Source organism: Hypomesus nipponensis, chromosome 9 (assembly GCF_054491055.1).
Source record: "Hypomesus nipponensis isolate SF chromosome 9, ASM5449105v1, whole genome shotgun sequence".
Classification (NCBI taxonomy): domain Eukaryota; kingdom Metazoa; phylum Chordata; class Actinopteri; order Osmeriformes; family Osmeridae; genus Hypomesus; species Hypomesus nipponensis.
The window spans coordinates 24,126,622-24,142,165 of record NC_140369.1 but is presented as its reverse complement, the minus strand read 5'-3'; the positions used below and the strand labels follow the sequence as shown (position 1 = coordinate 24,142,165).

The 15,544-nt window shown below is 44.1% G+C and overlaps 1 protein-coding gene and 1 long non-coding RNA gene across 2 annotated transcripts; both read left to right on the top strand.

Moving 5' to 3' along the window:
* Positions 1 to 5,082: 5,082 nt before the first annotated feature.
* Positions 5,083 to 7,095, top strand: LOC146273599 (centrosome and spindle pole-associated protein 1-like). Its single transcript, XM_084704023.1, has 5 exons — positions 5,083 to 5,322; positions 5,934 to 6,081; positions 6,209 to 6,331; positions 6,426 to 6,637; positions 7,090 to 7,095. The coding sequence occupies exons 1-5, from the start codon at positions 5,083 to 5,085 to the stop codon at positions 7,093 to 7,095; spliced, it is 729 nt and encodes a 242-aa protein (XP_084560149.1).
* Positions 7,096 to 8,531: 1,436 nt separating this feature from the next.
* LOC146273598 (uncharacterized) lies at positions 8,532 to 9,056 on the top strand. Its single transcript, XR_014766739.1, has 3 exons — positions 8,532 to 8,631; positions 8,715 to 8,828; positions 9,007 to 9,056. It is a non-coding gene; the product is annotated as an uncharacterized LOC146273598 (long non-coding RNA).
* Positions 9,057 to 15,544: the final 6,488 nt, after the last annotated feature.

Genomic DNA, 15,544 nt, shown 5'->3' with positions numbered 1-15,544 from the left:
CTTCAGACAACCGCCTGGTGGTACCACCGCTCAAGACCGCCCGGTCCCAACACAAGCTCTTATCCTGCCTGGCCCCCCAGTGGTGGAATCAACTCCCCACCTCCATCAGAGACACACTGTCTCTCCACCTTCAAGAGAAGGCTCAAGACGCACTTGTTCAACAACGGTACTTCGGAATGGATTGCTGAACCCAGTGCTAGTTTCCTCAAGGATCACAATGACTCTTGCTTAGGGACTTGTTGCTCTTGTTGGTTAGTGGTTACTGATTTAAACTGTTGTATGCGATCCAAAATATTTTAGCACAAAGCTCTCTCTTGGAAGTTGCTTTGGATAAAAGCATCTGCAAAATGTAAATGTACAAAACCAAAGCTAACATTCATGGTACTTTCCCATGATTTTGTGGTTAATGTATGACCTGGGAACAAGTTGGCACTTTTTGCAATTAACTCAATTGAGAGGTATTTTATGCTTGCATCTGACTGTTGTATTATGTTTATTATGTTGTATCACATAGTTCATGTACAATGTTAAAAAAAAAAAGTGTAAAAAAACTGGAACAATCTGGCAGCTAGGATGCCAGATTACACCCATTAAATTACACACACACAAAAAATCATTAACATTAATTAACCGTAAAATTATTGTAATTTTCTAGTACCATATATTTGTAATATCACATTATAGGCTGTTCTTTGCCAGTAAATATGACTTTTATTAATTAAACTTCTCTGTAAAAAACGGCATTTTCAATCAGTAAAAATACTCAATACAGCCTAAATAAGTAATAATGATTTAACGTAAATTCTACACAACTCGTGTGCACAACAAACAACATCCAGATGCTGTAATCAGTATCCAGATACTACAGATATTCCCAGTGCTTCAGAGTTCACCTCATAATTTTTTTTACCAATTAATTAAACCGAAAATATTACATTTATAGGAATTTCTGGATGATCTGGCCGCCATTGCTGCCGGTCGCGCAGTATTCACATAGCCCTAGGTTTCAAGTAAGCTCCCGATCTTACTTGTTTTTAAGGGGTGTATATCCTTTCGTCTTAGCCATACCCCTAGCTCCAAAAGAGTATTGGGACACCACTAGCTCTCACAGGAATGCACAAAACTAAGGGGAAGGCGTAAGGGGGTGTATTGGTATTCAGCCTATACCTTTAACTCTGTAGCTTTTCAGCTTGCCGCGGGGCATTCTGGGTCACAGGAGCGCTGCCGCTACACAACTATCTAATCAAATTTCCTTCGTCCTACTCTGGCGTCTTTACATTTATTTATTTATAAAATGAAGTTGTGTGTTTTAACAGAACATTGTCGTGAAAATGTTTTTAATTTTTGTTAAAAAACCCCCAGACATTTTAGTGCATTTTAAGTAACAACATTTGGCTGTAATTGGGGTGTGCTTGCCTTTGGCGAGCACAAACCATTGTTATCTCACATATATATTAATATTATTATTCTTTTTGCCCCCCTAAAACTTTGTTAATATTTGGACTACATAGACAACCGGTGTCAAACGTTTCGTCTTGGTAGCGATTGAGTTGCTTGTATTGGGATTTACGTTCTGTTGCACGGTTTAAGTGGAAATTACGTTTTTGTGGTGAAAAGTGAAGCTAACGGTGGCTAACTTGCTAGCCACAGTCACTGACGTTACTAACGTCACTAACGTCACGAAAACATGCTTGACTACCTGTAGCAGAACATCAGTTTAGCAGCTCGTTAACTTCTGGGAGATGATAGGCTAACTAGAAACGCCACAAGCAAAGACACCAGGGTAATAACTATTTACTCAAAATTATGAAATGTAGTGTACAATATGATGTACGCATTGTTATTAAGCTAGTACATCTATTTTCGGAAACAATAGTCTGCGACTGAGGTGTTAGCTTCATGAGTCTTGACATAGCTTCTGTTGCCCGGGCGACACAGGGCACATACATACAACATAACTCTACATCTGTTTTCAATCTTTAATTAAACATTCCTCACATTTTCGTTTTTGGATTTATTATTTCATTAGTAAACGATTTATTATTTCATTAGTAAACGATTTGACTAGCAAAAAAAAATGTGATATGAAACACTTGTGAAATGTGTAATCTGATGATTATAGCTAGAGATAGCTAGCTAGTCTAGATCTACTTTCGTAAACAGTGTACAGTAACGCTAAACGGTCTCCTATTTTCACAGAGGAGTTGGCTCTAGCTGTTTCCCCGGCACATCTCTGCTACTATCTGTTACCAAAAGTGTTAGACCGTAAGTTAGAGCTAGAGCTAATTTGCGACCTTGTAGTCTTCCGTTCCAGATCGCTTCGGCCTGGGGAGGTAGCCTATGGTACTGTACAATACGAATGGCAGGTATAACGACAAATTAGTTAATCGTACAGCTAATTTCGACCTTTCGTCTTCCGTTCCAGACGCTTTCGGGGTTACTTGACAATTCAAGCAGCCACCAGATAGTGCCGTACTGTAGTAGCCAGATATGTATACTTATATATTTTTTACATCTAGTTCTAATGTAAAATAATACATTTACAGTTTTCCATTGTCTTTCTATCTGTATTTACTGTCATTCAGCAATACAGGAAAAAAACGTATAATAGACAGAAAAAGTGAGGTAATTTCATGTCTATTTTTATTTATTTTTTACAGTGTGTGGTATCAACACCACATGTGTAAGATATATAACCATTATGATAATTGTTTAAGTAATGTATTGCTGCACTGAAGGTTTGCAGTTGTTTAAAAAAAAGGTATTTCTTATGCTTTGGAGACTGTTCCCGTCAGCATCATATTCTACTCAGCATTATGAACTGCTGGAGAAGAATTCAGTGCTGAGTGTACAAAGTAAATAAATGCATGTATTAGTGTTATTTGACAAAATGTTGATATTGTCCCTTAAATAAAAACAACTTCAGATACCTCTGATGCCAGGGTCTGCCATTTGTGTATCTGCTCGCCATTTGAAGTGCTGAAAGAGCGGGTTCGGAGGAAGCTATGGTCTCACCGGATTCACCGGAGCGCTTCAGCGCCATCTAAAGACCTGGCGTGTACAAACACGCTATAATAGAAAATTAGAATACTTATATGAATTTAAAAAATTGAAGGGGGTGTCTGTTTAATGTAAACTAAATCTTAACCCGTTACATGCGCATACCCCCACTTTTACCATAGGGAACTTCCCTGCAAAGATGCATCAGGCGTGACATCATAATCAGAAGTTGACATAGCAACGGACACATCTTGGCATTCCAAAGCAGTATGATGTCACGCCTGACGCTTTTTGGCAGCCGATATTAGCTAAGACTGACACAAACAGAAACTCAGTACAGAGAGAAGGTCTTAATGCGTACCACTAATATTAGTGTCATTGCACAGTTCAGAACAAGCACTGTCAGAAATATGGGAGTTACATCATTTGTGAGAACTTTTGGTGTGCTTTAGTTGGAAGAGAAGCCTTAAGTAGGCTACCTGTGTGCCTTACCAGTTGCCAAATACTAGTAGGTAAACAGCGTCTTGTGTTCATAGAAGTGTTCACAATTTTCCATCTGCAAAAGAAAACAGAACTTGAGAACTTTCCCAAGCAACAGAGGGCCAAAGTTTCAGAAAATGAAGCTTCACCCAAAGTTAAAACAAGATGGTCCTTACATGGAAACAAGGGTGAGTTTCTCTTTATTCAGTAGAGTACAGAGAGCTGACTGGCTTTTATTTTATAAATGGTGTGAGAGGAATACTGATCTGTGAATTGCACCTCATTTGTGGTGAGTAAATGTAATTTGAAATGGATCACTGCTCATAGCATGAAGCCTTTTCTCTCTTTCCTAGGAGTACGGTGCCTCCCTCAGAAGAGATCCCTCCACTCTGACTGAAGGGGGGAGAGGGGTGTACATGGGCCACCACCCGGCCGAGGGCAGGGGTCCCTGGGCTGAGGAGGGTGGACCTCCCTATAGAGAGAGCAGGACCACCAGACTGGGAAGGGTGGAGCCTGTTGAGCGGAGGGCGCCAACGTACAAAGAGGAACTAGAACAGCAGGTGACTCCCCCCTCCCTACTATGATACATGGAATTGTCTTGATCAACTTTGAGTTGAGATTCTGTGTCTTACCTTGGTCTATGTTTGAAACAAGTAGAGCAATGATGGTGGGCACGTAATGTTTTGACGTGAATGGCACAGAGAATGGAGGAGTGAATGTTTTGGTCAGATCAATTATAAAAGTTGTAGATTTATATATCGATTTTTAACATCATTTGTATGTTAGTATGATTCATCCCATTTAGACCGTCTCACCCAGTGAAAGTCAGTCTCGTGTTCATGATTATGTCACAATCTAGGCTGGGTCTATCCTCAAATCTCTGGTACATGTGGTTCCAGGGGAGTCAGTATTCCTCACCATATTCCTTCAAAATCTTGAATCCCTCCAGATCCAGGAGAAGCAGGAGCGCCTGAGGCTGGAAAAGAAAGAAAGAGACTGGGCTGAGGCCAAGATGGAGGCTGAAATGAAAAACTACAACCCATGGGGCCGGGGAGGGTGCGGCGCACCCCTCAGAAACACCCGAGGGGACCTCATAAGTACGTTGTAGCATGGTTCACTTACCTTCATTGTTGGCTCACCTTTCAGGATCGCATAAGTGGATCTGTGTTAAATTGATGAGAGATACAGGCTCATCCCCATATATGTATACTTGCTCATCTGATCTGTGAAGCCCTCTGTGACATTGTTTGTAAGAAGGGCTATACAAATAACATGATTTGATATAGTCACTTTGTAGAGGGCCACATTTTAAACAGTTTTGAAGTCAGGGGTAAAAATGTTTGCTGGTCTGCTGATTTTACTTTGGAATCTTGTATTTGAAACACTTCTTATGATTTGCCTGTCTAGCTGACCTGAAGCAGATGCACAGGCAGAATGAGGAAGCTTGGCTAAACCCCGAGACCTCTCAGAGAAAAGCCAATGTCACCAGGCCCAACCGAAGAGAGGACAGACTGCCTCCTATCAACGCAGTCTCAGGTAGACAGTCACTGCACCAGCTGGCACATTGCAGATAACACATACATTAATGTGCATGGAATACACATGGTTTTAATATATTTCATCTTTGCAGGTTCTGATCATGTCCAGACCAGTGACACTTCCAGGAGTTTGTTGGCTAACCAGCAGACAGGGGCGCACTGGGGGCACCACCTGGCCGAGGGCAGGGGTCCCTGGGCTGAGGAGGGTGGACCTCCCTATAGAGAGAGCAGGACCACCAGACTGGGAAGGGTGGAGCCTGATGAGAGGAGGGCGCCAACATACCAGGAGGAACTGGAACAGCAGGTGACCTCCTCCCCCCCCCCACCTCTATCAGTTGGAAATCAGTACCAAAATACACCAAATGCAATTAGTTCTGCTCATAGATAATTTTTCGGGATTGAAAGAACAAACTCACCATAATGTGGACTGAACTGTAGAACATGGAATGTTCTTTATCAACTTTGAGATGTTGTGGTTAAAATTGAGATGTGGAGACTGAAATTTCAAGGTGGACCTTGTGATGGTGGCATGTAAGGTTTTTGACAGAAAGGGTAGAGGAAAGGGAGTAGGTAGCCTTTTGGTCAGATGAAACAGAGCAGTTGTGCATCAAAGTAGATTTGTGTTTTTTATACGTTACTTTAATTCCCAAAGGGGATCCTTCCCATTTAGAGCCTTTAGCGACTCTGTTTCATAATGAAATACTCATTATGCTTTTATAACCTGATAAAGGTAAATACAAGACCATCTTTATTCACAAAGGACAAATTATTCTAGTTGTGCAAGTTGAAAGTCTCATGTTCATGTCATTGTCATAGTGTACGCTGACTGTGTCTATCCTCAAACCTCTGGTACATGTAGTTCCAGGCGAGTCAGTATTTCTCACCAAATTCTTTTGTAACCTTGAATCCCTGCAGATCCATGAGAAGCAGGAGCGCCGGAGGCTGGAGAAGGCAGAGAGGGACCGGGCCGAGGCCAAGCTGGAGGCCGAAATAAAAAACTACAACCCATGGGGCCGGGGAGGGTGCAGCGCACCCCTCAGAGACACCCGAGGGGACCTCATTAGTACGTTGTAGCATGTTTCACTTACATTCCATGTTGGCTCACCCTACAGGAATGCATAAGTTGATTGGAGTTCAATCGATGGCAGATATTTCTGTGTATAGTGTCTGACTGTTCTTTGCCTATCTAGCTGACCTGAAGCAGATGCACAGGCAGAATGAGGAAGCTTGGCTGAACCCCGAGACCTCTCTGAAAAAAGCTAACAGGCCCATCCTGAGAGAGGACAGACTGCCTCCCATCAACGCAGTCTCAGGTAGACAGTCACTGCACCAGCTGGCACATTGCAGATAACACATACATTAATGTGCATGGAATACACATGGTTGTAATATATTTCATCTTTGCAGGTTCTGATCATGTCCAGACCAGTGACATTTCCAGGAGTTTTTTGGCTAACCAGCAGACAGGGGCGCACTGGGGGCACCACCTGGCCGAGGGCAGGGGTCCCCGGGCTGAGGAGGGTGGACCCCCCTATAGAGAGAGCAGGACCACCAGACTGGGAAGGGTGGAGCCTGATGAGCGGAGGGCGCCAACATACCAGGAGGAACTGGAACAGCAGGTGACCTCCTCCCCCCACCTCTATCAGTTGGAAATCAGTACCAAAATACACCAAATGCAATTAGTTCTGCTCATAGATAATTTTTCGGGATTGAAAGAACAAACTCACCATAATGTGGACTGAACTGTAGAACATGGAATGTTCTTCATCAACTTTGATGTGTTGTGGTTAAAATTGAGATATGGAGACTGACATTTCAAGGTGGACCTTGTGATGGTGGCATGTAAGGTTTTTGACAGAAAGGGTAGAGAAAAGGGAGTAGGTAGCCTTTTGGTCAGATGAAACAGAGCAGTTGTACATCAAAGTAGATTTATGTTTTTTATACGTTACTTTAATTCACAAAGGGGATCCTTCCCATTTAGAGCCTTTAGCGACTCTGTTTCATAATGAAATAATCATTATGCTTCTATAACCTGATAAAGGTAAATACAAGACCATCTTTATTCACAAAGGACTAATTATTCGAGTTGTGCAAGTTGAAAGTCTCATGTTCATGATGATGTCATAGTGTACGCTGACTGTGTCTATCCTCAAACCTCTGGTACATGTAGTGCCAGGCGAGTCAGTATTCCTCACCAAATTCTTTTGTAACCTTGAATCCCTGCAGATCCAGGAGAAGCAGGAGCGCCGGAGGCTGGAGAAGGCAGAGAGGGACCGGGCCGAGGCCAAGCTGGAGGCCGAAATAAAAAACTATGACCCATGGGGCCGGGGAGGGTGCGGCGCACCCCTCAGAGACACCCAAGGGGACCTCATTAGTACGTTGTAGCATGGTTCACTTACACTCCATGTTGGCTCACCCTACAGGATTGCATAGGTTGATTGGAGTTCAGTTGATGGCAGATATTTCTGTGTATAGTGTCTGACTGTACTTTGCCTGTCTAGCTGACCTGAAGCAGATGCACAAGCAGAATGAGGAAGCTTGGCTGAACCCCGAGACCTCTCTGAAAAAAGCCACCAGGCCCATCCCGAGAGAGGACAGACTGCCTCCCATCAACACAGTCTCTGGTAGACAGTCACTGCACCAGCTGGCACACTGCAGACATCACATCATTTCACGCAAATGTAATACACACGTACACAAAATGCATATGACTGTTCTACTTTATCTTTGCAGGTTTTGCCCCTGTCCAGACCTCCATGTATGCCAGAGGAAATGTGTTTCCTAACCAGCCAACGCTTCATCAACTCACTGAACTGGATAAGTATAAGCTTGCCCTAAAACAACAGGTACTGTGTGGTATGGTTTGGGATGTGTTCTGTTTAGATTTCAAGACCCTGGCCTCTGGTGGCTATAGGGTCTTTTAGCTTCAACAAGCCATTGATTTGCAGGATGTTGTGTACTGTACACAAACACACGCACACACACACGCACACACACACACACACACACACAGGTACATGATTTTGTATAACAAACCGTTTACCTTTTGGGCCCTGTCCAGATTGAGGAGAAGTACCTTAAGGAGGCAGAGGAGAAGGAGAAGCTACGTCTGGAGGAGGCGAAGGAGGAGAGGAGGCTGGCAGAGCAGAGGGCTCAAATAAAGAGGGAGTTTGACGAGGAGAAGGAGATCCGAAAACTCAAGGAGATGGAGGTCAGCTGGGCACTGATGGGCTAAGAGGGATATGGCAGAAATGACTGTATATGCGTTTGCAATATACAGTATACAAGTTATCTTATGTGGACCACACACTCTTGAATAACAATGCTGAACAATCTTGATAGTAGAATTAGATTTTTATGGTGTGGACAATAAACACTTGACGTAAGGGTCGATTTTAAGCGAGTGTGACATGTTCTTGTAACTCAGCTGTTATTGGCTCAATAAAGTTTGGTGTTCTTCTTGCAACAGAAAAGGGGCAAAAACAAGGAGCTGGTCCGTCTTGCAGTGGAGAAGAGGAAAGAGGTGGAGGAGAAGAACAAAGAGGTGGAGGAGAAGGAGATTGCTGCTGGGAGGATGCGCTATGAGAAAGAGAGACAGGCGCGCATTCAAGAGGTGAGAGGACCACAAAACTTTATTAGAAAGATTTGAACCAACAGAAATATCAGTATGATCCCCATCTTACTGTCTATCTGCAGATGCGAAGGGAGATCTCGCCCCCCATCCCCACCCTCCAGAAGAGACACAGGGCCCCCCAGTCCACCCCCAGTCCCCCCAGCATGGACAGCAGACGATCCACCTCCTCCATGTCTGTAAGTTACCCGCTTGCATAAACCATAAACGTGCTATGGAGTGCATCATCTGAAAACGGGTAGAAACAGATGTCTCTTTCCCTCACAGACACCTCTTAGGAGTGTTCTCTTTCAGGAGTGTTCTTGTGACTCAGCCGTTATTAGCTAAATCAAGTTTGGTCTTCTCCTTTTACAACAGCAAACGGCCAAAAACAAGGAGCTGGTCCGTCTCGCAAAGGAGAAGAGGACAAAAAGGTGGAGGAAGAGGAGATTGCTGCTGGGAGGATGCGCTATGAGAAAGAGAGACAGGCGCGCATTCGAGAGGTGAGAGGACCACAAAACTTTATTAGAAAGATTTGAACCAACAGAAATATCAGTATGATCCCCATCTTACTGTCTATCTGCAGATGCAAAGGGAGATCTCGCCCCCCATCCCCACCCTCCAGAAGAGACACAGGGCACCTCAGTCCACCCCCAGTCCCCCCAGCATGGACAGGAAATGCCCCACCACCCCCATGCCTGTAGGTTACCGCTTGTATAAACCATAAACGTAGTATGGAGAGCATGGTCTGAAAACAGGTAGAAACTGATGTCTCTCTTCCCCCCACACACCTTTTAGACGGGTTCTCTTTCAGGGCTCCAATCCCAGACACCTTCTGTCCCAGCTGTTAGGAAGGAGCTGAGAGCTGCAGGTAACACACACACACAAACACAAAATGTTCCATATAACTAGAACCAACACATTGTACATTAGTTGTAACTGGTATGTGTGTGTATGTGTGTCAGACGGCCTACCAGAGTACAAGAAGGAAGTCCTCTGTAAATTGTCTGCAATCCGTAAAAAGCTGCTCAGAGAGCAGAAACGGGCGGAGGGCCAGATGATGCGCTCAGAGTGAGAGGAGCTGGACTCACTTGACAGGTAACACCCTCCACTACTGGGGCACTACTGCAAAGTTTAGGGGAGAGTAGAACAGAGTTTGGTCATGAAGTATGAGATGCTAAATTTCTCTATGTGACTTAGGATGGAGCCTTCCAGGAAGTTTATCAGACTGCCAGATGACTACATCCTGTCAAAGAGGGTGGACCCAAAGAACTCTCTCTCTCTCTCTCTCTGTCTCTCTCTCTCTCTCTCTCTCTCTCTCTCTCTCTCTCTCTCTCTCTCTCTCTCTCTCTGTCTCTCTCTCTGTCTCCCTGTCTCTCTCTGTCTCTCTGTCTGTCTCTCTCTCTCTCTCTGTCTCCCTGTCTCTCCCTCTCTGTCTCTGTCTCTCTTTCCCTCTCTCTCTCTCTCTCTCTCTCTCTCTCTCTCTCTGTCTCTCTGTCTCTCTCTCTCTCTGTCTCTCTCTCTGTCTCCCTGTCTCTCTCTCTCTGTCTCTCTGTCTCTCTGTCTCTGTCTCTCTCTGTCTCTCTCTCTGTCTCCCTGTCTCTCTCTCTCTGTCTCTCTCTTTCTCTCTCTCTCTCTCTCTCTCTCTCTCTCTTTCTCTCTCTCTGTCTGTCTCTCTGTCTCTCTCTCTCTGTCTCTCTGTCTCTCTCTCTCTCTCTCTCTCTCGTTGGCTTTCTGAGAAAAGAATGTCTTCTAGACTGCAACCTTCTTTACCCTAAGAATCCATTAGATCATAAAAAGTTCCGGAAAAAAGTGGAGAATAAATGGCAACTTATCACTTCTGGAAATTAATTGCTTGTTGAGTGAATTAAAACTAGCTTGAATAGCATCATCATTAGAACTGCATCATTTGTAACTGAACCAATTGTCTTTGTCACACAAACTCATTACATAAGACTCAAGATTGACTGGACACAACTTTCTACACTAACTTTCACAAATTCTACCATTATTTCCCTTCCAGCAAATTCTTTCTTTTGGTTAAACCATTAATGACAGATTTTGCCCTTGTAATATTAATACGGCATAACAACAGAACTCGTTCCACTGGTAGTATTTTTGGATGACACACACAGCTCAAAGCATTTAGGGAATACACTGAGGTAAATACAGGATTTTGTTTCAGACCGTTCTTGACAAAGAATGGTAAGCTGTAGGCCTAATGAGATCAAAATCTTCATGATAACCATTTAAATACATTAAAGCTTCAGGAGTGTTACTGATCAAATCAAGATACTTAGTAGGCCTATTGATGACTTTCCGATGTAACTTGTAAAATGAATGAATGAATTGTGTCGGCGGGATGCAAATGTTTACTCAACATACGAACAAAAGTAAATGACCATGCGCTATTCACACACTGTTATTTGGTAGCCTAATGATATCATTTCAACATTATCCCTTAGCCGACATATTAGACATTGTGATGATATTATTCTGTTGATTCACTAGGCCTAGAGTGCATGTGTTTATTTGTGATACTGACACTGCAGTCGGCCAATCATCAAAAGGATTGTTTGGGAAGGAAAATCACTGATTTATTTTGCATACACCAGAGAACGATCCGCGTCCTTCGGGGTGCACGTACCCCCACTTTTACCATAGGGAACTTCCCTGCAAAGAAGCATCAGGCGTGACATCATAATCAGAAGTTGACATAGCAACGGACACATCTTGGCATTCCAAAGCATTATGATGTCACGCCTGACGCTTTTTGGCAGCCGATATTAGCTAAGACTGACACAAACAGAAACTCAGTACAGAGAGAAGGTCTTAATGCGTACCACTAATATTAGTGTCATTGCATAGTTAAGAACAAGCACTGTCAGAAATATGGGAGTTACATCATTTGTGAGAACTTTTGGTGTGCTTTAGTTGGAAGAGAAGCCTTAAGTAGGCTACCTGTGTGCCTTACCAGTTGCCAAATACTAGTAGGTAAACAGCGTCTTGTGTTCATAGAAGTGTTCACAATTTTCCATCTGCAAAATTGAGAAAACTGAACTTGAGAACTTTCCCAAGCAACAGAGGGCCAAAGTTTCAGAAAATGAAGCTTCACCCAAACTTAAAACAAGATGGTCCTTACATGGAAACAAGGGTGAGTTTCTCTTTATTCAGTAGAGTACAGAGAGCTGACTGGCTTTTATTTTATAAATGGTGTGAGAGGAATACTGATCTGTGAATTGCACCTCATTTGTGGTGAGTAAATGTAATTTGAAATGGATCACTGCTCATAGCATGAAGCCTTTTCTCTCTTTCCTAGGAGTACGGTGCCTCCCTCAGAAGAGATCCCTCCACTCTGACTGAAGGGGGGAGAGGGGTGTACATGGGCCACCACCCGGCCGAGGGCAGGGGTCCCTGGGCTGAGGAGGGTGGACCTCCCTATAGAGAGAGCAGGACCACCAGACTGGGAAGGGTGGAGCCTGATGAGCGGAGGGCGCCAACATACAAAGAGGAACTAGAACAGCAGGTGACTCCCCCCTCCCTACTATGATACATGGAATTGTCTTGATCAACTTTGAGTTGAGATTCTGTGTCTTACCTTGGTCTATGTTTGAAACAAGTAGAGCAATGATGGTGGGCACGTAATGTTTTGACGTGAATGGCACAGAGAATGGAGGAGTGAATGTTTTGGTCAGATCAATTATAAAAGTTGTAGATTTATATATCGATTTTTAACATCATTTGTAAGTTAGTATGATTCATCCCATTTAGACCGTCTCACCCAGTGAAAGTCAGTCTCGTGTTCATGATTATGTCACAATCTAGGCTGGGTCTATCCTCAAATCTCTGGTACATGTGGTTCCAGGGGAGTCAGTATTCCTCACCATATTCCTTCAAAATCTTGAATCCCTCCAGATCCAGGAGAAGCAGGAGCGCCTGAGGCTGGAAAAGAAAGAAAGAGACTGGGCTGAGGCCAAGATGGAGGCTGAAATGAAAAACTACAACCCATGGGGCCGGGGAGGGTGCGGCGCACCCCTCAGAAACACCCGAGGGGACCTCATAAGTACGTTGTAGCATGGTTCACTTACCTTCATTGTTGGCTCACCTTTCAGGATCGCATAAGTGGATCTGTGTTAAATTGATGAGAGATACAGGCTCATCCCCATATATGTATACTTGCTCATCTGATCTGTGAAGCCCTCTGTGACATTGTTTGTAAGAAGGGCTATACAAATAACATGATTTGATATAGTCACTTTGTAGAGGGCCACATTTTAAACAGTTTTGAAGTCAGGGCTAAAAATGTTTGCTGGTCTGCTGATTTTTACTTTGGAATCTTGTATTTGAAACACTTCTTATGATTTGCCTGTCTAGCTGACCTGAAGCAGATGCACAGGCAGAATGAGGAAGCTTGGCTAAACCCCGAGACCTCTCAGAGAAAAGCCAATGTCACCAGGCCCAACCGGAGAGAGGACAGACTGCCTCCTATCAACGCAGTCTCAGGTAGACAGTCACTGCACCAGCTGGCACATTGCAGATAACACATACATTAATGTGCATGGAATACACATGGTTTTAATATATTTCATCTTTGCAGGTTCTGATCATGTCCAGACCAGTGACACTTCCAGGAGTTTGTTGGCTAACCAGCAGACAGGGGCGCACTGGGGGCACCACCTGGCCGAGGGCAGGGGTCCCTGGGCTGAGGAGGGTGGACCTCCCTATAGAGAGAGCAGGACCACCAGACTGGGAAGGGTGGAGCCTGATGAGAGGAGGGCGCCAACATACCAGGAGGAACTGGAACAGCAGGTGACCTCCTCCCCCCACCTCTATCAGTTGGAAATCAGTACCAAAATACACCAAATGCAATTAGTTCTGCTCATAGATAATTTTTCGGGATTGAAAGAACAAACTCACCATAATGTGGACTGAACTGTAGAACATGGAATGTTCTTTATCAACTTTGAGATGTTGTGGTTAAAATTGAGATGTGGAGACTGAAATTTCAAGGTGGACCTTGTGATGGTGGCATGTAAGGTTTTTAACAGAAAGGGTAGAGAAAAGGGAGTAGGTAGCCTTTTGGTCAGATGAAACAGAGCAGTTGTACATCAAAGTAGATTTGTGTTTTTTATACGTTACTTTAATTCCCAAAGGGGATCCTTCCCATTTAGAGCCTTTAGCGACTCTGTTTCATAATGAAATACTCATTATGCTTTTATAACCTGATAAAGGTAAATACAAGACCATCTTTATTCACAAAGGACAAATTATTCTAGTTGTGCAAGTTGAAAGTCTCATGTTCATGTCATTGTCATAGTGTACGCTGACTGTGTCTATCCTCAAACCTCTGGTACATGTAGTTCCAGGCGAGTCAGTATTTCTCACCAAATTCTTTTGTAACCTTGAATCCCTGCAGATCCATGAGAAGCAGGAGCGCCGGAGGCTGGAGAAGGCAGAGAGGGACCGGGCCGAGGCCAAGCTGGAGGCCGAAATAAAAAACTACAACCCATGGGGCCGGGGAGGGTGCGGCGCACCCCTCAGAGACACCCAAGGGGACCTCATTAGTACGTTGTAGCATGGTTCACTTACATTCCATGTTGGCTCACCCTACAGGAATGCATAAGTTGATTGGAGTTCAATCGATGGCAGATATTTCTGTGTATAGTGTCTGACTGTTCTTTGCCTATCTAGCTGACCTGAAGCAGATGCACAGGCAGAATGAGGAAGCTTGGCTGAACCCCGAGACCTCTCTGAAAAAAGCTAACAGGCCCATCCTGAGAGAGGACAGACTGCCTCCCATCAACGCAGTCTCAGGTAGACAGTCACTGCACCAGCTGGCACATTGCAGATAACACATACATTAATGTGCATGGAATACACATGGTTGTAATATATTTCATCTTTGCAGGTTCTGATCATGTCCAGACCAGTGACATTTCCAGGAGTTTTTTGGCTAACCAGCAGACAGGGGCGCACTGGGGGCACCACCTGGCCGAGGGCAGGGGTCCCTGGGCTGATGAGGGTGGACCCCCCTATAGAGAGAGCAGGACCACCAGACTGGGAAGGGTGGAGCCTGATGAGAGGAGGGCGCCAACATACCAGGAGGAACTGGAACAGCAGGTGACCTCCTCCCCCCACCTCTATCAGTTGGATATCAGTACCAAAATACACCAAATGCAATTAGTTCTGCTCATAGATAATTTTTCGGGATTGAAAGAACAAACTCATCATAATGTGGACTGAACTGTAGAACATGGAATGTTCTTCATCAACTTTGATGTGTTGTGGTTAAAATTGAGATGTGGAGACTGAAATTTCAAGGTGGACCTTGTGATGGTGGCATGTAAGGTTTTTGACAGAAAGGGTAGAGAAAAGGGAGTAGGTAGCCTTTTGGTCAGATGAAACAGAGCAGTTGTACATCAAAGTAGATTTATGTTTTTTATACGTTACTTTAATTCACAAAGGGGATCCTTCCCATTTAGAGCCTTTAGCGACTCTGTTTCATAATTAAATAATCATTATGCTTTTATAACCTGATAAAGGTAAATACAAGACCATCTTTATTCACAAAGGACTAATTATTCGAGTTGTGCAAGTTGAAAGTCTCATGTTCATGATGATGTCATAGTGTACGCTGACTGTGTCTATCCTCAAACCTCTGGTACATGTAGTGCCAGGCGAGTCAGTATTCCTCACCAAATTCTTTTGTAACCTTGAATCCCTGCAGATCCAGGAGAAGCAGGAGCGCCGGAGGTTGGAGAAGGCAGAGAGGGACCGGGCCGAGGCCAAGCTGGAGGCCGAAATAAAAAACTATGACCCATGGGGCCGGGGAGGGTGCGGCGCACCCCTCAGAGACACCCAAGGGGACCTCATTAGTACGTTGTAGCATGGTTCACTTACACTCCATGTTGGCTCA

Excerpts from the sequence above, each read along its gene's own strand:
- LOC146273599 (XM_084704023.1), top strand. The coding sequence starts at position 5,083 with ATGGTTTTAATATATTTCATCTTTGCAGGTTCTGATCATGTCCAGACC. Across the intron at positions 5,323-5,933 it reads AGGAGGAACTGGAACAGCAG|ATCCATGAGAAGCAGGAGCG; the intron begins GTGACCTCCTCC and ends GAATCCCTGCAG. Across the intron at positions 6,332-6,425 it reads TCCCATCAACGCAGTCTCAG|GTTCTGATCATGTCCAGACC; the intron begins GTAGACAGTCAC and ends TCATCTTTGCAG.